Source organism: Triticum dicoccoides, chromosome 7A, assembly GCF_002162155.2.
Source record: "Triticum dicoccoides isolate Atlit2015 ecotype Zavitan chromosome 7A, WEW_v2.0, whole genome shotgun sequence".
In the NCBI taxonomy this organism is placed as follows: Eukaryota; Viridiplantae; Streptophyta; class Magnoliopsida; order Poales; family Poaceae; genus Triticum; species Triticum dicoccoides.
Genome location: NC_041392.1, coordinates 665381736 through 665404234, shown reverse-complemented (window position 1 = coordinate 665404234; position 22499 = coordinate 665381736). Strand labels below are relative to the sequence as shown.

The 22499-nt window shown below is 47.9% G+C and overlaps 3 protein-coding genes and 1 pseudogene across 5 annotated transcripts; 1 reads left to right on the top strand and 3 right to left on the bottom strand.

Moving 5' to 3' along the window:
- Positions 1 to 10902: 10902 nt before the first annotated feature.
- On the bottom strand, positions 10903 to 12091 carry LOC119334695. The gene is made up of 2 exons (XM_037607237.1): positions 11365 to 12091; positions 10903 to 11280 (listed from the first exon to the last, which is right to left on the bottom strand). The coding sequence occupies exons 1-2, from the start codon at positions 11686 to 11688 to the stop codon at positions 11179 to 11181; spliced, it is 426 nt and encodes a 141-aa protein (XP_037463134.1). The 5' UTR covers positions 11689 to 12091; the 3' UTR covers positions 10903 to 11178.
- Positions 12092 to 13719: 1628 nt separating this feature from the next.
- LOC119330240 (motile sperm domain-containing protein 2-like) lies at positions 13720 to 17101 on the bottom strand. Of its 3 annotated transcripts, none has more exons than XM_037603355.1 (7): positions 16790 to 17041; positions 16446 to 16598; positions 15477 to 15623; positions 15037 to 15189; positions 14445 to 14567; positions 14191 to 14333; positions 13720 to 14012 (listed from the first exon to the last, which is right to left on the bottom strand). In XM_037603355.1, exons 1-6 carry the CDS (start codon positions 16913 to 16915, stop codon positions 14256 to 14258), a joined length of 780 nt encoding a protein of 259 aa, XP_037459252.1. In that variant the 5' UTR covers positions 16916 to 17041; the 3' UTR covers positions 13720 to 14012; positions 14191 to 14255. The 3 variants fall into 3 exon arrangements, with proteins under 3 accessions (XP_037459252.1, XP_037459251.1, XP_037459253.1); XM_037603354.1 differs by having other exon boundaries at positions 13720 to 14047; positions 16790 to 17039; XM_037603356.1 differs by having other exon boundaries at positions 13720 to 14333; positions 16790 to 17101.
- Positions 17102 to 17850: 749 nt separating this feature from the next.
- LOC119333834 lies at positions 17851 to 18807 on the bottom strand (annotated as a pseudogene).
- Positions 18808 to 19038: 231 nt separating this feature from the next.
- On the top strand, positions 19039 to 21254 carry LOC119327547. Its single transcript, XM_037600640.1, has 4 exons — positions 19039 to 19364; positions 19445 to 19881; positions 20667 to 20931; positions 21045 to 21254. The coding sequence occupies exons 2-4, from the start codon at positions 19607 to 19609 to the stop codon at positions 21078 to 21080; spliced, it is 576 nt and encodes a 191-aa protein (XP_037456537.1). The 5' UTR covers positions 19039 to 19364; positions 19445 to 19606; the 3' UTR covers positions 21081 to 21254.
- The last annotated feature ends 1245 nt before the right edge of the window (positions 21255 to 22499 follow it).

Below are 22499 nucleotides of genomic sequence, written 5' to 3'. Positions count from 1 at the left end.
TTTTTGATTTGTTTTTTGCATTATTTATTTTCTTTTGTTTTTTGCTTTAATTTTTAATTCAGTTTGCTTTTAGGTTAGCAAAATTATAAACTTTCTGTTAGTGCCATTAGTTTTAGAAAAAATATAAACTTTCTGTTAGTGCCATTAGTTTTCAAATTTGAATAGTTAAAATTTGAATTCTTTGAAAATTGTTTGAATCACAAGTTTGTGATTAACTTACTAAAAAATGAGAATAGATGCACTTATAGAGAAAATTCAACCTAAATTCCTAGTAAATTTCTATGAATTCCAGAGAAATTCACTATGAATTTAGGTTAAACTTTTCTCTATTAGGGCATCTATTTTCACTTTGAGAGGAGCTCAACAAGGCAGAGAGGGAAGGGCTTATAAACCGGTGTGAGCCCCCTTCAGTTGGCAAGGTGGGACTAAACTCGGCCCGCAACGAGGACCAACCCTTTAGTCCCAGTTTGTGGCACAAACCGGGACTAATGGTCATGGGCCAGGGGCGAGGAGCAAAATTATAAACTTTCTGTTAGTGCCATTAGTTTTAGAAAGTTGAAAGTTGAAAGTTGGCATGGGCCAGGGACTAATGGTCATGGTATTACGAGGGCCGAACCATAAGACATGAAAGCATTTCAAATGAACTCTGAAAAAGTTGAAAGTTGGGATGGTATCATAATTTCACCCACATAGCATGTGCATGTACAAAACAGACAATGGTAGCATGTTCGTGTGTTACAAAGTTGCGGGAGAAAGTCTTCACTTTTTCTTCGCTTGTGTCATTTGCTTATTGTGCCGTAACCATGGATAATCTTCATTGTTTATCAGGATGCTTGGGTCAGCCTTGACATTGAAGGGAGGAATTTCATGAAACTTTTCATAATCTTCAGACATGTCTGTCTTGCCGTCCACTCCCAGGATGTCCCTTTTTCCTGAAAGAACTATGTGGCACTTTGGCTCATCGTATGATGTATTCTCTTCCTTATCTTTTCTTTTTCTCGGTTTGGTAGACATGTCCTTCACATAGATAACCTATGCCACATCATTGGCTAGGACGAACGGTTCGTCAGTGTACCCAAGATTTTTCAGATCCACTGTTGTCATTCCATACTGTGGGTCTACCTGTACCTCACCGCCTAACAGATTGACCCATTTGCACTTAAACAAAGGGACCTTAAAATCAAGTCCGTAGTCAAGTTCCCATATGTCCACTATGTAACCATAATATGTATCCTTTTCGCTCTCGGTTGCTGCATCAAAGCGGACACCGCTGTTTTGGTTGGTGCTCTTTTGATCTTGGGCGATCGTGTAAAATGTATTCCCATTTATCTCGTATCCTTTGTAAGTCAATACAGTCAAAGATGGTCCCCTGGAGAACAAGTACAACTCATCACAAACAGTGTTGTCACCTCTGAGACGTGTTTCCAACCAACTGCTGAAAGTCCTGATGTGTTCACATGTAATCCAGTCGTCGCACTGCTCCGGGTGTTTGGAGCGCAGACTGTTCTTGTGTTCATCGACATACGGGGTCACCAAGGTAGAGTTCTGTAGAACTGTGTAGTGTGCTTGAGACCAAGAATATCCGTCCCTACATATTATTGAGTCTCTTCCAAGAGTGCCTTTTCCAGTCAGTCTCCCCTCATACCGCGATTTAGGGAGACCTATCTTGTTAAGGCCAGGAATGAAGTCAACACAAAACCCGATAACATCCTCTGTTTGATGGCCCATGGAGATGCTTCCTTCTGGCCTAGCGCGATTACGGACATATTTCTTTAGGACTCCCATGAACCTCTCAAAGGGGAACATATTGTGTAGAAATACGGGCCCTAGGATGACAATCTCGTCGACTAGATGAACTAGGACGTGCGTCATGACATTGAAGAAGGATGGTGGGAACACCAGCTCAAAACTGACAAGACATTGCGCCACATCACTCCTTAGCCTTGGTACGATTTCTGGATCGATCACCTTCTGAGAGATTGCATTGAGGAATGCACATAGCTTCACAATGGCTAATCGGACGTTTTTCGGTAGAAGCCCCATCAATGCAACCGGAAGCAGTTGCGTCATAATCACGTGGCAGTCATGAGACTTTAGGTTCTGAAACTTTTTCTCTAGCATATTTATTATTCCCTTTATATTCGACGAGAAGCCAGTCGTGACCTTCATACTGAGCAGGCATTCAAAGAAGATTTCTTTCTCTTCTTTCGTAAGAGCGTAGCTGGCAGGACCTTTATACTGCTTCGGAGGCATGCCGTCTTTTTCGTGCAAATGTTGCAGGTCCTCCCGTGCCTCAGGTGTATCTTTTGTCTTCCCATACATGCCCAAGAAGCCTAGCAGGTTCACGCAAAGGTTCTTCGTCACGTGCATCACGTCGATTGAGGAGCGGACCTCTAGGTCTTTCCAGTAGGGTAGGTCCCAAAATATAGATTTCTTCTTCCACATGGATGCGTGTCCCTCAGCGTCATTCGGAACAGCTAGTCCACCGGGACCCTTTCCAAAGATTACGTAGTGTAAATCATTGACCATAGCAAGCACGTGATCACCGGTGCGCATGGCGGGCTTCTTCCGGTGATCTGCCTCGCCTTTGAAATGCTTGCCTTTCTTTCGACATTGATGGTTGGTCAGAAGAAATCGACGATGGCCCAGGTACACATTCTTCCTGCATTTGTCCAGGTATATACTTTCAGTGTCATCTAAACAGTGCGTGCATGCGTGGTATCCTTTGTTTGTCTGTCCTAAAAGGTTACTGAGAGCGGGCCAATTGTTGATGGTCACGAACAGCAACGCCTTAAGGTTAAATTCCTCCTGTCTGTGCTCATCCCACGTACGTACACCGTTTTCATTCCACAGCTGTAAAGTTCTTCAACTAATGGCCTTAGGTACACATCAATTTCGTTGTCGGGTTGCTTAGGGCCTTGGATGAGAACTGGCATCATAATGAACTTCCGCTTCATGCACATCCAAGGAGGAAGGTTATACATACATAGAGTCATGGGCCAGGTGTTGTGATTGCTGCTCTGCTCCCCGAAAGGATTAATGCCATCCGCGCTTAAAGCAAACCATACATTCCTTGGGTCCTTTGCAAACTCATCTCAGTACTTTCTCTCGATTTTTCTCCACTGCGGCCCGTCAGCGGGTGCTCTCAACTTCCCATCTTTCTTTCGGTTCTCACTGTGCCATCGCATCAACTTGGCATGCTCTTTGTTTTTGAACAGACGTTTCAACCGTGGTATTATAGGAGCATACCACATCACCTTCGCAGGAACCCTCTTCCTGGGGGGCTCGCCGTCAACATCACCAGGGTCATCTCGTCTGATCTTATACCGCAATGCACCGCATACCGGGCATGCGTTCAGATCCTTGTATGCACCGCGGTAGAGGATGCAGTCATTAGGGCATGCATGTATCTTCTCCACCTCCAATCCTAGAGGGCATACGACCTTCTTTGTTGCGTATGTACTGTCGGGCAATTCGTTATCCTTTGGAAGCTTCTTCTTCAATATTTTCAGTAGCTTTTCAAATCCTTTGTCAGCCACAGCATTCTCTGCCTTTCACTGCAGCAATTCCAGTACGATACCGAGCTTTGTGTTGCCATCTTCGCAATTGGGGTATAACCCTTTTTTGTGATCCTCTAACATGCGATCGAATTTCAGCTTCTCCTTTTGACTAATGCATTGCGTCCTTGCATCGACAATGACCCGGCGGAGATCATCATCATCGGGCACATCGTCTGGTTCCTCTTGATCTTCAGCAGCTTCATCCGTTGTAGCATCATTGGGCACATCGTCTGGCTCCTCTTGATCTTCACCAGCTCCCTCCGTTGCAGCATCACCGTATTCAGGGGGCACATAGTTGTCATCGTAGTCTTCTTCTTCGCCGTCTTCTATCATAACCCCTATTTCTCCATGCCTCGTCCAAACATTATAGTGTGGCATGAAACCCTTGTAAAGCAGGTGGGAGTGAAGGATTTTCCGGTTAGAGTAAGACCTCGTATTCCCATATTCAGTGCATGGACAACACATAAAACCATTCTGCTTGTTTGCCTCAGCCGCATCGAGAAACTCATGCACTCCCTTAATGTACTCGCGGGTGTGTCTATCACCGTACATCCATTGCCGGTTCATCTGCATGCATTATATATAATTAAGTGTCCAAATTAATAGAAGTTCATCATCACATTAAAACCAAAGTGCATACATAGTTCTCATCTAACAACATATAGCTCTCCAGAGTATCTAATTAATTAAACGATACATTGAAACTATGTAAAACATTTCAATGCCAAAACAAATGCGATCATAATCGCAACCAAGGTAACAATTGATCCAACGGCATAATGATACCAAGCCTCGGTATGAATGGCATATTTTCTAATCTTTCTAATCTTCAAGCGCATTGCATCCATCTTGATCTTGTGATCATCGACGACATCCGCAACATGCAACTCCAATATCATCTTCTCCTCCTCAATTTTTTTTATTTTTTCCTTCAACAAATTGTTTTCTTCTTCAACTAAATTTAACCTCTCGACAATAGGGTCGGTTGGCATTTCCGATTCACATACATCCTAGATAAATTAAATCTATGTCACGTTGGTCGGCATAATTTTCATAAACAATAAATGAACCAATAGTTATAAAGATAATATACATACCACATCCGAATCATAGACAGGACGAGGGCCGACGGGGGCGGATACCAAAACCATCGCACTATATAAGATGCAATAATAAATGTAAGAAAATGATACAAGTATCTATCTAAACATACAAGTAAGAATATTTTTTCTTTCAGAAAGAAGATAAGAACAAGAGGCTCACCACGGTGGTGTCGGTGATGAGATCGGCGCGGGTGATCGACGGCGGTGAAGACGGGGACGGGGCGTGACGGACCGCTAAATCTAGACAAATCTCGAGGAAAATGGAGCTTGGAGGTCGAGCTTCGAGAGGAGAAAGCTTAAGTAGTGTGCCTCGGGCATTCCATCGAACACCTCATGTGCATAGGAGGTGAGCTAGAGCACCACAAAGCCTTCTCCCCCGCGGCCAGAGAAAAACAGAGCACTGGGATGCTCTGCTCGCGAGCGAGGGGTATATATAGGCACCTCATTGGTCCCGGTTGGTGACATGAGCCGGGACTAAAGGGGAGCCTTTGGTCCCGGTTCAAGCCACCAACCGGGACCAATAGTGGTGGGCCAGGAGCGAGGCCCATTGGTCCCGGTTCATCCCACCAACCGGGACCAAAAGGTCCAGATGAACCGGGACCAATGGCCCACGTGGCCCGGCCGGCCCCCTGGGCTCACGAACCGGGACCAATGCCCACATTGGTCCCGATTCTGGACTGAACCGGGACTAATGGGCTGACCCGGCCTGGACCAAAGCCCTGTTTTCTACCAGTGATAGGACGTGAAGCTAATGAAGGACTATTAATGGACTCGCGTGGTGAAGTGAAGCGTAGAAACAAGGATAGTGAACTTGATTGCAGAGCTCTTAAGCTGTCCACATGTAAAATCAAGAAGGTACGGTGGTGAATTTCTCTTACTGTATCCTGCAAAAAATAATCTCTTACGTACTATATTATTTTGCATGGTAGGCAGTCTAAAAAGTAAATCTGAGTTATCTCTGTAATCACAAATTCACAATGCGTGTGATGAACAATATCTCAGGAATTAAAAGTCCTCCACTAACTTCGGGCTTCTCTTTATATTTTCCACTAACTAGATTGGGATTGGAGGCCCTCTTATTAATTTTGGTGGGAATCTCGTCGGTATGAACTTCTACGATGGACATGAAGAAACTCCTTTCCTGCCAAGGAGTAAGGTTGTCGGCATTTTAAAGAAAAAGATTGGCCCCCTGCTACCATCGGAAAGGTTTTTTTTCTTTCTGTTATGTTTCAGTGCTAGTTGCAGTCAGTATGCATATACTCATTCTGCTAACTGACACTGAAAGAAATATGTTGGATGACAGAGGATTGAACCAGTCTGAGGAAATTCAAGGAGGGTGGAAGGAAAATAGGTATTCTTTCTCTTTCTAATGCCATTTGTTTATGGTAGCATATACTGTTTATTCAACTTCAAACTTACACTGGAAAACAAAATGTCGGATACTAGGTAGCCCGTGCCCGCGCCATATTGGTATCATGGTGTACTTGAGGTGGATAGGTGGGTTTTACAGGACCTCCATGGAAGGAGTCTCCAATAGAGAGTCACTCATGCTGTCTGATTGATCTAGAAAGTATTGTCTTCTGCTCATCTTAGCAAGTATCTAATGGACCTGTAGTACTGGGTTTATTCTATTAGGTTGATCTAGAAGTATTTGCCAGAACAGTAGAACTGATTATTACTATGTGACTGAATGAACCCAACTGTTGCACTTTACAAGTTGGCTCGAATGTTTGACTTGAGCTAAATGCACCCAGTTTGTCACAATGCTATCAGGTTTATTTTGATTGGCATTATGATTGTTTTTTCATTGTTGGAAAAGCAACACTTTTTATCGATTATTTTATTGTTGTTGTTGTTGTTGTTGTTATTGTTGTTGTTGTTGTTGTTGTTGTTGTTGTTGTTGTTGTTGTTGTTGTTGTTGGAATTAAAGATATTCCTTTTTTTGCAATCCAATACTTCCTCTATAAAACTATGCTCCCTAGTTTTAAAGAGCCCATATTCAATTAAGGTCTCCAATTGAACTTGGGTCACCCGATTTTGGCCGGGTCAACAATTTTCCAAAGCTCTCTTATTTAATTCGTTTATACTATACACCATTCTTCCTAATTTTTAAGGCAACACAAGTAATTGAGGTCTTCAGTTTAGATTGAGTCACTCGATTTTGACTAGGTCAACAATTTTTCAAGGAGCTCTCCATTCAATTATTTAATTCACTATGTTCCATAATTTTGAAGTTTTTTTTTTCATTCAACTGAGGTATTCAATTCTGGATTTGTTTTACGATTTTGACCGGACCAACAATTTACAAATCAATCAACAACAACCGGCCTATAAAAATCATCTCCCCCACGGGCACCCTACCACCATCTAAAAAAAGAAGTGCCACCATGTGGCAATGTAGCACCAATATAGTACATGTAGTCATCGATGCAAAAAAATTTCCCCCATACATATAGGTTGGTTGCGGATAACACATAATCACACCTCGAAAGGCCCACCAAATCACCGCATTATAAATAAAAACAAAGCACACCCCATCATCTCCCCCACCTGTCAAACTAAATATTCCAACTTCTTCAAAATATAAGGAGTATTAGTTTTTTGAAAATTCAAATTTCTATAACTTTGACCAAATTCAGAGCAAAAAATATCGGCATCTATAATATTAAATAAAAAAGTATGAACATTCATTTCATGAGAATCTATATCATACGGATTTTATATTATGGATTTTGATATATTTCTCTACAAATTTGATCAAACTTAAAAGGTTTGACTTTTCATACATCTTATATTTTGAAGATGAGTGAGTAATTATTTTAAGAAACCCAACAGCACTAACGACGCAGCAAAGCGTGCACAACCCTTCTAGTATTGACTATATGTGACACACATGCGGGGTAAACAAGAGTCACACATGACACATCAACACCATCCATCCGTGACGGTGAAAATGGTGTATAAGCTAGGCCTGAGGGTCGATCCATGATGGATTTCGTGATAGTCCCTCTTTGTTCGTCATAATGAGGCTGCCAATTTGACAACCATCCTTCTATTGCTGGCCCGTGACGGCTTCCATGACAAACTAGAGAAAGCCGTCATTATCAATGACGGTTTCTGAGAATATCACCCAAAATCAATCATGATTAACAGGTTTTTTGTAGTGAAAGAAGAATAGATTGGAAGTTTATCGCAAAAAAGGTACCTCAAATTGTTCAAACCTGGTGCATCTGACTCATAAAATCAAAAGTACATCAAGCCTACTGCTAGTCTACAACACTTGGGTGTAGAGGTCAACCCCATGCAAGTGGGAAAAAGGATGAAATTGGCTACCTGACAGAACTTTATGTCGTCATCGAACTAATTAAACCGCCAGCCAATGAAGTTAGTGCTATGACCAAAGTGCGCCTTCGCTTCCGGTTGCCTCTTAATCCAAGAGTGCTAGCCCCCACATGCATGGGAGATCAAAATGACATGCCATAGCATTATTAATGGACTAGCTATGTTTCATCACAATTAAGATGTTTCATCACAATTTTTGTTATCATCACAATTAAAATGACATTCCTATTAGATACTAAACATTGGATTGGGGACTAAAATGACATGGTCAATGTCTAATCCCTATATAGCCCATCCTATAGTTGCCAAAAAATGTGTTGTTAAGTTTTGACGATGGCCACTAGTCCGACCATTGAAACACACATAGTTTGTTCTTCTAGATAGGTGTATGTTGGAAGACATGTCAAGTTTTAACCCGCAAAAAAAAAGACAGGTCAAGTTTGCTAAAACTGGTGATTAAATTACCATTTGTAAAAAAATGAGCCTTTTTTTGGTGCACCCCTCAGTGGTTTATCTGAATATTAAAGTCACTTTGAAAATGGGGCTTCAATAAAAAAATTACAAGTCAATACCTTTTCCCTTTGAGAAGTCAATACATTTTTTTTTAGCAACGGGACTTCCATTTTTTTCTGAGACAAACGGGACTTCCATAGTATACTTACATAGGGGATGAAAAGCTGGGCTTCGCTCACAAGAGTTGGGCTTCTCGGAGGAGTGATGAGGCTCAAAGGCCCACTTCTTGGAGCGCATCGAGGAGTGACAAAGGCCAAAACTTTCTCACTTCAAAAAAAAGGCCAAAACTTTCTCACCGGCGGCGGTCGTTCCCCAATCCCCTCGCCGCCGGCGCCGTCGCCTTCGCCATGCTCCGCCTCCGGAGCTGCGTCGTCGCGCACCTGCTCTCCTCTCCCATCACCTCTCACGGCCAAACTCTCCGCCGACTCCTCTCCGCCACCACCGCCGTTTCCCCACCCACCGGATTCGCCGTCGAGGAGTACCTGGTCGACACCTGCGGCCTCACCCGAGCACAAGCGGTCAAGGCCTCTGCAAAGCTCTCCCACCTCAAGTCCCCCGCCAAGCCCGACGCCGTCCTCGCCTTCCTCGCCGGCCTCGGCCTCTCCAGCGCCGACGTGGCCGCCCTCGTGGCGCGGGATCCCAAGTTCCTCTGCGCCGGCGTGGAGGCGACCCTGTCCCGCATCGTCGTCGAGCTCACGGGCCTCGGGCTGTCGCGCTCCGAGATCGCGCGACTCGTCCCGCTCGCTGCCGAGCACTTCCGCTGCAAGTCCGTCGTATCCAAGGTGCACTACTACCTGCACCTCTTGGGCGCCTCCGAGAAATTCCTCCGAGTATTCAAGGGTAACCACCATCTCCTCTCGCCCAGCCTCGAGAAGGTGGTCAAGCGGAACGTGGGGCTGCTGCGGGAGTGCACGCTAGGTGCTTGTGACATTGGCAAGCTGGCCATCTCTTTGCCAAGGATGCTCACCGCCAACGTGGAACGAATCCGGGCCATGGTCGCCTCTGCTCAAGCTTTAGGCGTGCATCCTGGCTCTGCCATGTTCAGGAAAGCTCTGCGGTCTGTTGCATTAGTTAGTGAGGAGAAGATCGCCACCAAAGTGGATCACTTGAAGAAGGCAACAAGGTGGTCAGATGCCGATGCCGGCATTGCTGTGTCCAGGTGGCCGACTGTGCTGAGTTTGTCCAAGGAAACGCTGCAGCGCAAGTCCGACTTCCTCGTCGCGGAGGTGGGATTGGAACCGGCGTACATTGCTCGTCGGCCAGCGATGCTTAGTTATAGCCTGGAGGGCCGGCTCAGGCCCCGGTACTACGTTATGAGGTTTCTCAAGGAAAATGGATTGCTAGATCATGACAGAGACTACTACGGTATCGTCTTGTTCAGCGAGAAGGTGTTTGCGGAGAAATTCATATGCCCTCACAAGGAAGCTGCGCCGCACCTCCCTGAAGACTATGCTGCTGCTCGCAGAGGGGAAATGCCGACTAATTTCAGATTTATATGAGCTAATTTCACGAAGGGGAACTTTAGCCTGGAGATCCGGCTCAGACCCTGCTACTATGTTTTGAAGTTTCTTAAGGAAAACGGATTGCTCAAAGGTGACCCGAGCTATTATACAATCGCCAAGTTCACTGAGAAGGCATTCGTGGAGGAGTGCATATGTCCTCACAAGGAAGCTGCACCGCACCTTGCTGAAGACTATGTGGCTGCTTGCCGAGGAGAAGTGCCAGACTAATTTCAGAATTACATGAACCAAGAGCATGCTATGAAAATTGGTGATTGTGTACGGCGCGACAAAGTTTTCATTATGTATGGTAAGATAGTAATTCCTATTTCTGTGTACTTTGCCTAGCTGGATGTTGGTTCTACACTTTTAGATGCTGGCATGGCCGTTGTTAACGCTGGGTTAAAGTGATGATTTGAATCCTGAATCTTGATATCTTAATGGATCATTTAGTAGAGGAAAAATCATGGCTTGTTATGAACTTGTTCATCCTGATGCACACATATTGGAACTAAGAAAGTGCGAGAACAAGCCATTCTGCAATGCATTAAAATTTCTATGCTGGCTTACATTGCTTATCGCCCAGCAATGTTCCGTTATAGCCCGGAGGGGGAACTATTTTGAGCTTGCTGATGTTCACAGTATGTTGATCAATCCGAGGAGGCAGTTTTGGCCCAGTTTGTTGGTTACTTGTTCTAATTTCGGTGAGCTGAAAATATTTCTTCTTTGTGCAGTATGTTTGTTTGAAGAGATTTAGTGTTGTGAAAGTGATTCATGCCTTACTAGTGTGAAACTATGCCAAAGACAGCACACAGCAAAATGGCTTCAAATGTAAGATGGCCTTGAGTTGGTTAATTTGATTGGGGATTGATCAAGACAAGCATAGAAGCTTAAAATCAGAACACTGGCATCTCTACGAATAAAGTTGTCCCATTATCCAAATATAAGAGTTTTCAACTAGTTAATGCTACATGGATGGCCCTCTGTCTCCTCCATTTCATAGGTTGATGTCACATTGAGAACCCCCAGAATTGGGCAGAATTTAGCGTAGGCACAGCTCTAGCTGGCTATTCTCAAAACAATGAGGCTTGCAAAGAGGAAATTTCTGAATTTTCTTCTGCTTAATATGGGCCTAACAAACTGGAAAGGACAGAGGGGTATTCAACTGGACCGGGCCGACGCCGGAATCAAGCTGCCCGCCGGCGACCGGCTAGACCAGTGCAGGTCCCTCAGGATGTTATCAATGGCAGCGGCGTGCTTCTCCTGCAGGCAGACAGATTCGGGACGATGATACATCCATTCACACACACATAATACGTTCAGCAAACGTGGTGACCACGTACGTACCTGGTCACGGGCTCTGTCCCGGACGCCGCCGCCCACGGGCCGGCCGCGCTCGTCGTACAGGATCATGCCGCTGAACTTCGGCAGCCGGCACTTGACGCCCATCAGCACCCTCCTCTGCCATATCGGCCGCGCCGGCGTGCCCAGCGCGCCCGAAGCCCTCGGCGCCGCCACCGCCTCCGGCACTCCGCCCCCTGCCAGAAGCCCGTAGTCAGAGACGCCGCCGCCGCCACGCACTATCACGTCAACGGCGCCGTCGTGCTGCACGGCCCGGCGGCGGGCGTGGGCCTTGTCCTTCCACAGGGCCACGGACAGGCAGAGCCCCATGGGAGCAGCCGCAGCAGCCGAGCAGGAGCTGCCAAAAAAGCTATGTCTGTCTGCGTGTGTCTGGATCGGGATGCAGAGTGCGGCAGTATGCCAGACCAGTGTGCGCGGGGTGGGATCCTTATGGGAGGCGGGCGAGCGAGCGTGGCCGGGGGACCAGGCGCGCGCGCGCCGCACAGGCCGCCCGTGAGCGTTGCCGCTCCCATGATGCCGCCTGATCACGCCTCACCGCCCGACGTGTGGTGCGGTGGCGTGACCGCACCGCACCGCGGCGTCCGTGCGAAGCATGCCTGGACCGGTGGGGCAACGCCCGGATCGGAGGTGGCCGCAGGGCTCGCTCGCTGCGCCGGGCCGGTGGCGTTCCTGCTTGGGTTCACTGCTCGAGATCCCTCCCCGGCACAGCAGCATCTGACCGATAGGCGATAGCGATTGCTTTCTCTCCCTCTCTTTCTTCGGAGCAATTTGATAAAATGACACGCTTTTCCTTGTACTTTGACTCAATAGCACACCTTTCTTTTTAGTGGATTAAATGACACACCTTTGATTCATGAATAGATAAAATAGCACAAACTAATTTTTAAGCTAATTTTTAGGTCTGGGCCTGCACATAACATTTTGTAGGACGATTTTGCCCTTCAATTGGTTTGTTCGATCGAACCTGGTGAGGGCCTTCCATCTATTTCGTTTGAAACAAAGACATACGAGACAACGAGACAGAATAGCACTGCCGCCTCGCTCTCCTCGCCGTGCCCCGGCGCACTGTCCGTCCCACCGCCTTCTCTCCTCGCCGTGCCACAGCACTTCGCCTGTCTGCCCCGTCTCAGCGTGCTCCGGGCCTCCGGCGACGCGCTCATCGATCGGAGAGAAAAGGCGATGCCCCTTCTCAAACCATCAGTTAGTGCAGGAACTGAGATGGGCAGTTAAAGTATGGACAGCCAGCCAATTTGATTTTTTATTATATCCATATGAACAAGCATCTGTAGTCCATATGTCTCGTCGACAGCAGCTACATCTAAATCCATCAATTCATATAATTTTCAGCCACAATCGTTCTTTTTAGGACAAAACTTGGCGTCGGCAAGATTTGAAATCAAGCTGCAGTCGTTTTTTAGTTCAACCCATATACAGGAAGCGAGCAGCGACAGTAAGCGAGCACAGCTACAGCTGCAAATGCTGCTCGAGCACGACCAGCAGCGACCTGTACATGGACGCGCTGTTGTGCCATGGACAACTGTGCCGAGCGTCGAGCGGAGGTCAGAGCTGCAGGTGTTTGATTGCGGGGCACTTGAAGGGGTGGTGCCTTTTCTCTTCAACCGGTGAGGGTGAGGCCGGAGCGCGGCAAGACGGGGCAGACAGGCGGAGCGCTGGGGATGAGCCATACTTTAATGAGACGACGATGGGACGGGCGGTGTGCCGAGGAGGAGGCACGGTGAGTAGAGCTGCAAGGAGAGCGACGAGGCGGCGTTGTTTTGCCTCGAACTAGTAAACAGGTCAAATCGATCAAGGGGCAAAATCGTCCTACAAAACATTACGTGCGTGCCCAGACCAAAAAAATTGATCTAAAAAATCAGTTTGTGCCATTTTATCTAGCCATGAATCAAAGATGTGCCATTTAGTCCAATAAAAAGAAAGGTGTGCCATTGTATCAAAGTATGAGGAAAAGTGTGCCATTTTATCAAATTGCTCCTTTCTTCGTGGGTAGGTTAGCTAAGACGGCACGTCTGACTGCCTGTAGGGGGAGGAGAGAACATGCATATCTGATGGTTCCAACTGAATTGTCGTGTACGTATACTTGTGTAGTGGATACCCACATGACGGCGCTCATCTTTAAGCCACGCCCCTATCGCCCAAACCGCAAGAAAGCTTCGAATCTGGAGTCTGGAGTGCATGGCCATGGCCTTCTCCAACAATGCCTGGGCAGCAGTCTTTGGTTTCAGCGCGTCCCTTGAAAACATGCACCTCCTGACATAGTACTATTTGGTTTCACTCCACTCTTGATACATAGACAGAGCTCCTGCCTTTTGCTCAAAAAAATAAAAAAAAATCTTACTGGTATTGTTTATTGAGATAAATTTTTTATTCCACAAACTCATTACAAAAAGTTATTCCGCGTTGACAATCTTCAAACTAAATATACGCCCGCAATAACTTCGTAGAAGATGGTTGTCCAACATCCAATCCTCAAACATATCTTGAAAACAAACCCGCAGGCGAAAAGTTTTCGAGACATCCAGCGGTTGCACCAGCAGAGTGTGGGCATGGCCTGCCTTCACATACGGCATCCAACGCCCCGGTGGTAAAGGTTAGAGCTCTCGTCGACGCCATGGCTGCAACGCTGTAACATCAGCTAGCACCCCCTAATCTGTAACCCATCGGCCTTAGCATGCATTGCATTACTCATGGTCCAGTTCACAGTTCATGCCTGGAACTTTATGCTGCTGGAGAAAAATAAACCGACAGAAGGACCAAGAAAGGCAGAAACAGGGAGATCAGCAATCAACTGACCTTCCACAGAATCTGGCCACCAGCCATTAACAGTATGTCAGCTCAGTATTCAGAAACCATGACGCCTAACGGCGGAAATCGGGAGGCATGGTTTCTTCTGTGAAGTACTCCTTTCTCACGGTCTCGGCATCACAAAATCTCACCTTATATACAGAACAAGCAACAACTATTAGAGGTAAAAACCGTTTGATGAAATGCCTTAAGAGAAACAGTAGTGACCAAGATCATTCAAAGAAAAGAAAAACAGTACTGACCAAGGAGGCGTATTGTTTCAGCAGAGGCTTAACGAGCTGCCACATTGGCTGAAACACAAATGGTGCATCGACAAACAGAACTTCGCCAAGCCGCTTGGGATAGTAATAGTAGAACACATCAATCTGAAAAATCTCTCGAAATTAACATCCATTCACAACAGTAATGAACTAGTTGTATGTGCAAGTACGCGAAGGTGCAACAGCTACTAAGGCTTCAAAATCTTGGAAGTACAGGATATCCACGCAAGAACCCATTAGAAAAATAATTCTACATGCCTTTGCATGTAGATAAAATTTTCTGTTCGAGGGTATATAGAAAGCATTATCTTTCAACCATCGCTACTTTCTTCTTGGAAATGGATATGGAAATGACAATTAGGGAATTATATCATTTGAAATATCATATGCAATTGCAGATCAAAGTATTCAAACAAATCAACTTTTATTTTCTGCTCGATAGATCTAATGAAAGGTGTATGCATAATCCTCAAAACGTATGCCACTCTCATCTGGACTGCTTCGTTAATGTCTCACAGCTGCCAACACAATCAGGGTAAATGATGGCATCAGCTAAGAGAAGGATTGAACTTACCAAAAACTTTAAGAATTGGAGATCACCATTTTCTACACCGAAGGCTCGAAGATCGAAAATTCCAAGTATATTATCTGTTCCCATGGGAAGTTTACGTAGAGCCTTTTCGACCAAAAAGGCACATAGCTTCTCGTTTTCAAGTGGGTCTTGTTTCTGTAATAGCAATATTATACACCCATCAGTCATATAATTGGGGAAAAAATACAGAATAAAATAGAGGCAACATGTACGACATTTCAGGTTGAAGTGAACCATTTAAATTTGTATTTACTCTCAAAAGTTTTGCCTGATTGTTCATCACTGCTCACTAGTCATGCATAAATTCTGTATCAGTACTTTCTCATTGTTCATCACTACTCACTAGTCATGCATAAATTCAGGGGAAGGAACATCAGTTTGTTCAAATTCTTGTCTTCAAATTCAGATGTGGGAAAACTTACAGAAGGGAAATGTTTGGCTGCCACTACTACTAGCACAGGCCTGCCGTTGATGTCAAAAGAATCATGCACATATGCCTTGCCAGTTTGGTACAACCCTTTCACTGATTCTTCTGATAGTTCTGACAAGCGGAAATCCTGACGCCATTTCTAATGCAGATGAAGGAAAACTTGAGTTGCAAAATACAAAAGGCAATTATTCACATTCATTATAATTTAATGGCAAAATGTTAGGCCCTCCATGAAACTACAAAGTACTCCCTCCATCCGGAAATACTTGTCACCAAAATGAATAAAAGGGGATGTATCTAGACGTATATTAGTTCTAGATACATCCCTTTTTATCTATTTTGATGACAAGTATTTTCGGACGGAGGGAGTAGAAAACTTGACAAAAGGAACATCATCTTTAAAAAAAATCCTCACACTGGGAACCAATCATGCTCCTTTAATCAGGGATAAGAAATCCCCTCTGAGTAAACAGGCATTTTGCAATTGGTCAAAACAGTTGCTAGGAAGCTTATTACTAAACCAAAGAAAGGGCAGCTCCAGTTGTGTTGCCGACTCACTTCTCTCGAGAGCTTTCGTTCACACTCTGGGATGGGAGTCCCTTCCAAGACTTGACCAAAAGCTTATCTCTTTCTTTTCGTCTATGTTTTTTTAAGTTGAGACTGTTGCAAGTTGCTCACAATTTAAAAGTTCGTATATATACACAAAAATTTAGTGTACTTTGTAGTACTTTATATTTATAGTTTTGCTGCAGCCATTGAGCGAGAGAGTGAGAGACTATAACAAACATAACAATCAGGCTTGACAACGAGAACTTAGGCAAGTGATGTGCAACCGAACCATTGAGTGAGAGTGTGAGAGCTATAACTTGAAACGCTCACTGGGATGAGTTATTTGTGAAAACTGGAAAGAATTAGATAAGGGCTAAGCTAATATGTATCGGCATTTTGTAGGGGAGGATACGATGGCCTTGGCCAGCTTGGAGACGGCTTCGTCGACGGCGAACTTCCTGTCCTTCAAGAACCAGAGGATCATCTCGTCGTCATCCCTGCCGCTCCTGCCCGTCGGGAGGCCCGGATGCTCCCTTTCGAGCCTCTCTTTCACCTCCAGGACGAGCTGCCCAAACAGAGGAAGAGCCAATGCGAGATCCGCACCCAGCAGGTTAGCTTCTAACGAATTAGTATGAAGCAGATCAGCAGCAAAGATCGAGGAAACAAAAACCACCTTTTGTCGAAAAAGATGAGCAGCAAAGATGGAGGAAATCCCCAATCGAGAGCCGAATACGTGGTACGGGCGGACGTGCTGACCTTGGATGTGGAGGCGCCTGCGGGAGCGGCGCTGCTGCAGCAGCGGACTGATCTCCTGGCCCCGGCGAGGCCCCGCGGAGGCGGCGGAGCTCGGACGATGGTACGGAACGAGCAGGATGCGGCCATCGCCTCTGCTCTGCTATTTCCCTTCCCTTTCCCTTGGCTTGGAAATCTTATCCGGGAGTTTGACGGCTCGCCACTGACGGCGTGGTCCCACTTGGAATGACGAAGGGAGTGGCCATGAGGAGGAGATGGCGGACGCCCGGAGTGCCCCCGTCTCGCCGGCGCACTCGGCATTGAGTATGTGCTCGAGCCAGGCACCGCGTTCTCGCCCTGCGGCTCCGGCGCCGTGGCGGCGGAGATGGCCGACGGCCGGCGCGCCCCCGGCACGCCAGCGCGAGCCGATCGACCATGTCATTGTCACGTGTTCTTTCTCATTCGGCGGTCGATGCTTGGGCGGCAGGGAAGCAGAGGGAGCGGCGGGCCACGCCTGCGGAGGCTGAGCTCGGCTGGCCGACAAGAAGAGCCAACTCCAGGATCACCGTTCGGACTTCGGAGGGGATCAAACGTCCGCGAACAACACGTTCGGAGTATGGTTTTCGCTTCCGGTGAGATTTCCAAGAATTTTACTGAATCCTATCCTATGTATCTAAGAAATTCATCCCCATTACTTTATTCATCTTAGCATGCAAGCTGTCCGCACATTCATCGTTTCCTATTCGTAACAGACGACACATCTTCCCACGAGAGTGGATGTCCTGCACGCAGTTATCCTGCGGCAGCGCGTCGCGTGGTGATGCGTGCAAGTTGATTTGCAAAGAGGTAATAGCACCAGGAGTCCCACAACTTGTCCTGAATGTGATGATTTGGTCCCAATCTTACAAAAGGCAACTATTGAGTCACACAACTTGCAGCCAATGTGCAAATTTGGTCCCAGCCAATCAGAGCACTACAAGTGGAGCCTAGTCAGCACAGCCGGTCAGCACATCGCATTTTGCATTTACCCCCCTGGACTTAGCACTAATCAACCCGCACTACAAGTGGAGGAAGAGCTGGATCCTTCACTCCAAGACACCATGGCGGCGAGGAAGAAGGAACGGTAGTATACCTCCGAGGCCGCCGCCGCCGCCGTGGGGCACGCCGTGGGGGTAGTAGCTGTAGGTAATGTAGCACTTGTCGAGGTAGACCTGGCCAGAGGGGGCGCCGCCGCACTCGACGGCGACGCGCTGCACGGCCTGGGTGACGCAATTGCTGCAGTCGACGTTGGAGAGGTCACCCTCGCACTGCGCCAGCGCGTACACCTGCTGGAAGCTGGTGGCGAAGAACCCCCCGCGCTGGAGCCCGCTCTGCCCTCGAGCTGGCTGAAGGCGGTGCCGCGGCGGGTCTCGAAGTCCGGGGCGCCGGCGGCGCCCCCGCCAGAGCCGCAGGTCTTGAAGAGCATCTGAACGCCGGGGACTTGGGGGAAGCCGGAGATCTCGTAGAGCGCGAGGCAGCCATTGAGCTGGACGCGGGCCGCGACGGCGCCGCCGCAGAGGTCGCGCCAGAAGGACATGGCGCGCGCGACGCAGGAGGAGCAGTCCGGGCCGGAGAGGTCGCCGCGGCATTGGAAGAGGCCGAAGACGGAGGCGGAGGCCGAGGAGGCCGACGCCGAGGAGGTCTTGTAGAACTTGGCGGAGGCCGACTGCGCGGCGAGCGCGGAGGAGAGCGCCGCGACGGTGGGCGGTGGCGCGCCCCCCGCGAAGGTCTGGTTGGCGCAGCCCTTGTAGACGACCGCGTAGAGGTCGGCGCACGACGCCGTCGACAAGAGCAGGAGGAGCACGGCGGCGAGGAGGAGGAGGAGGCGGCGGAGGCGGCAGGGAATGCCACCGGCGCCCATCTGGCCGCGCTCCGGGGGTCTGTGTCGTCGGGCTCGGTGGTGCGCCGGAAGCAGAGCTCCGCTCTTCCTCCAAGACACCATGGCGGCGAGCTGGATCCAGCTCTTCCTCCACTTGTAGTGCGGGTTGATTAGTGCTAAGTCAGGGGGGTAAATGCAAAATGCGCTGTGCTGACTAGGCTCCACTTGTAGTGCTCTGATTGGCTGGGACCAAATTTGCACATTGGCTGCAAGTTGTGTGACTCAATAGTTGCCTTTTGCAAGATTGAGACCAAATCATTATATCCAGGACAAGTTGTGGGACTCCTGGTGCTATTACCTCATTTGCAAAAGGTGTAAAGCGGAGATACATGGCGTGATACAAACAAATACACTGCCTCACGTCCGTCCAGTGGGCTCGGTCCATTGTACTTTCTGACGCGGGCAAGGGACGTGTCACGCACGGCTTGCAGAATGGGACATTGTTTTTCTGCTCCATGGGCCCGATGGTCTACCCGGAAAGCTCTGTACGGACTGGACCTGAGGGTGAGGACACAGGTTAGCCGCATGTGCTGCGTCTCGCACGATTCCCTTTCCTGTCTTGGTGGTCGAAGAACAAGCTGAGCTGCGAGAACAGCACCGGCGTCCGGGCTGCTTCCTGTCCCGGCTGGCTATGCTCATGCTGATTCCAGGAGCGACGACGAGGGCGGCGATGGACTCTGGGTGAGTGAACCCCTGCCTCTTTAGTTCTTCTTGGTTGAAATATAGATCTAACGTGCTCGCTCCGGTTGCCGGCGCTGCAGATCAATCTCGGCGGCAAGGGATCCAGAGGCGCGCGAGGAGCCGTGCGTATTGAAGAAGGGCGGTAACGCTTTGCCCGAATCGGCCGTAGGCTCACCGGATTCGGCCGTCGGAGCGGCCTCGGCGGACATGCGTTGGTTGGATCAAGGAGGGGGCTTTGACTGATGTCCAGTCCTCCGGCGCTTCCTGCAAGACCTTCAATTCTGGGGGTGGAGATGTGGCGTCCGCAAACCCCGGGTGTCGCACACCTCCATCGAGTCCAGCCTCCGCAGTGCCACGGCGGAATCCTGCACGACATTCAGTTCTGGGGGCGTGGGCGTGTCGTCGGCATGAGTCTGCGACAAGACGCCGGCGGTCATTCGAGCTGCGCCGTGCAGTCCTTAGGCCACAACGGTCCGGCTACGGGCAACACCACCATCCGCGTTGGCTGGAAGCGCAGGTAGCTACTGATTTTTTATCGCTTAGGCCAATGGTGTAATTTCTTGTTCACGGTCATCCGAGCAACTAATAAATGTTTCATTAGATTGTTGAATTTGGGTAGGAACCTGGATAAAGACTGGGGGAAACAATAGAAATCTGAATCAACCCCTGGCCAAAAAGTTATTAGATGTTATCCTTAAGCCCTGCCCAGTGGTTTGTTAGCAAAAAAAATAACCCATGCCACTGCAGTAAAATTCGTGCAGCAGTCTGAATGTAGAGTGGGGGAGAGAATAGTCTGAATCCAATTGTTGAGTGGGGGAGAGAAAATAGTCTAAATCTGAATCCAACTGTAGAGTGGGGGAGAGAATATAGTCTAAATCTGAATCCAATTGTAGAAGTTTGGTCAATTTCGTGCAGCAGACTGAATGTAGAATGGGGATAGAATATAGTCTGAATCAAGCTTGGCAAAAATGGTCCTTACTCGTTTTCTTAATCATGAGTACCAGTGCCCCGACATTATATATCCTGGTTATTTTTCGTTGACAAAAAAAAGATGTGGTCTGCTACTAATAACACTCAATGGTCTGCATGTGTATGGTGTTTGGCTAATGTTGTGTGTTCTGCATATGTACGTTGAAACAGTTGATTATCTGTCGGGATAGTTACAATTTTCAATGAACGAAGGTCATGACTACATATAGTGTAACCGCATTTCTCTCATTCTATGGCGCTCTTTTGTTTCTGCTCTTTGTGATAATTATTTTTCCTCCCATAACTATGTGGATTGTGCTATTCTAACTGCAGGCCAAGAGGTTCTCGTGCGCCAGACGAGACGGCTGTAGTAGTTGATCGCGTTTTGCCGCTTGAAGCTGCCATTCGAGGATTCGCTGGTAGGGGGACTGAGGTGGTGGTCAACACGGCGCTTGGCACAATTTTTGATTCGCTGGCAGAGGCGTATGAATTCTACAATCTCTATTCGTGGGAGGTGCGGTTTGGGATTCGATACGGCAAAAGCAGGCAAAATGTCAATTGCACCAAATGTATGCAAGAGATTGTGTGCGGCTGCGCTGTAAGCCCCTTTTTTGTGTTTATATTTTGTGCTTGTGTGCCGTGCATGGCTTGTTTTATGCGGGAATGAGCTGACATATTTTTCCTGTTTATTGTTTTGTAACTAAATTACAGGGCAAACCAGAGAGGGAGAACAGTTGTGACATGTGATTTTCATTTTCCAATAAGGGATGTCACAACTTGTTGGGACTGTAAAATTGACTTAGTGCTGTTATGCTTACATTTCCTGCTTTGACGTTCCTCCTGAGGTTTTGAAAACGAGTTGATATGCTGGCTCGCTGTGTGGCGGCATCTCTTTTATATTGGTTGAACCTTTTTCTGTCAGTGCAAATTATGATAAGTGCCTACTTTCTTGAGCAAGTGGCGATGGGAGCAGGTCGTATGTTGTACGGGCCTATCAGAAAATTGACGAGTTTGTGGTGTGCAGCTCCGTCCTGCGTCAGTTCCAAAACTGAAGGATGAACAAGAAAACGCAAAGCAACAGCAGAAACGGCAACATCTATGGATGGGTGTTCAAAAAACAGACTTACTCCCTGGTTCGGACACTTGTAAAAACGAATGCCGGGGTTTCGGTCTATCGCGAAGGCAAACCATCTAGTCCTCGTCCTGGCATCCTCGTCCTGGCACACCTCGAGCACAAGATCAATGGCAGCGGGGTCGGAGGTGTCCGGAGACGACGAGCGGAAGATGAGCTCTGGGACATCGCGGCACCGGCACGGCGGCGTCGATGGAACGCGGCAGCTCGAGGTGCTTGTGTGCGTGTTTGAAGGAGAGCGTGCAAAACGATCGGTACTGTCCACAACTGGTGCATGGGCCTTAAATACATGCAGCTGGGTAAAGCGTTTACGTTATACAGTGTTCGGTGCAAGGGTAGTATTCTGTCCTCTCGCCTGCACATGTGCAGTGCTTGTAGCAGACCCGTCAGTCCGGCTGTCAATGCGTAGTACAACGAATACGAATACAACAAATACGAAACTCGAAGTAGCACTTCGGGCTGATCCTAATCGCGACGCTGTGCCAGCCATGGATGCGGTGCGTGCAGCTGCCGCTGCGTGCAGCGATGGACTTCTCATCTTCCCACCTACTATTTCTTATCGAGTTGCGTCTGCGGAACAGAACTCCGGCGCGAGCGACCTCAATGACAAGCTGGGACGGGGCTTGCCTGCTCCCGTTCGGTGCTCCCATCTGTGCTCCCCGTCCACCAAATATTCATCCAACGGTTACAATATTTTTCTCTCCACGCATACCTTTTACTGCCAAAACAAAAGCAAAACTTATATATATTTTAATCTCGTGTACCTACTCTTCTTCTCCTATCCCATCTTGCTGACCCCGAGTCAAGCATGGAACGGCGGTAAGCCAGTCTTGTAGCCGCCGGTCGAGCATAGCCGCATGGACGTCATCAGGCTGGGCGGTGGTGGCCGGCTGGCGGAAAAGATGGATGAGGACGACCACGGCGAACCCTGCGCGGACCTTCGTTGCTAGAGCTAGATGCCATGGCAGCTTTGCTAGCTGTCGCTGCACGCCAACATGAGGAGCGCCGTAAACAGGGGCGGAGTCAGGGATTTG

Excerpts from the sequence above, each read along its gene's own strand:
- LOC119334695 (XM_037607237.1), bottom strand. The coding sequence starts at position 11,688 with ATGGGGCTCTGCCTGTCCGTGGCCCTGTGGAAGGACAAGGCCCACGCC. Across the intron at positions 11,281-11,364 it reads GGGACAGAGCCCGTGACCAG|GAGAAGCACGCCGCTGCCAT; the intron begins GTACGTACGTGG and ends GTCTGCCTGCAG.
- LOC119330240 (XM_037603356.1), bottom strand. The coding sequence starts at position 17,086 with ATGCCGAGTGCGCCGGCGAGACGGGGGCACTCCGGGCGTCCGCCATCT. Across the intron at positions 15,190-15,476 it reads CAGCCAAACATTTCCCTTCT|AAACAAGACCCACTTGAAAA; the intron begins GTAAGTTTTCCC and ends TTGCTATTACAG. Across the intron at positions 14,568-15,036 it reads TCCAATTCTTAAAGTTTTTG|ATTGATGTGTTCTACTATTA; the intron begins GTAAGTTCAATC and ends GAGATTTTTCAG.
- LOC119327547 (XM_037600640.1), top strand. The coding sequence starts at position 19,607 with ATGTCCAGTCCTCCGGCGCTTCCTGCAAGACCTTCAATTCTGGGGGTG. Across the intron at positions 19,882-20,666 it reads CGCGTTGGCTGGAAGCGCAG|GCCAAGAGGTTCTCGTGCGC; the intron begins GTAGCTACTGAT and ends TTCTAACTGCAG. Across the intron at positions 20,932-21,044 it reads AGATTGTGTGCGGCTGCGCT|GGCAAACCAGAGAGGGAGAA; the intron begins GTAAGCCCCTTT and ends ACTAAATTACAG.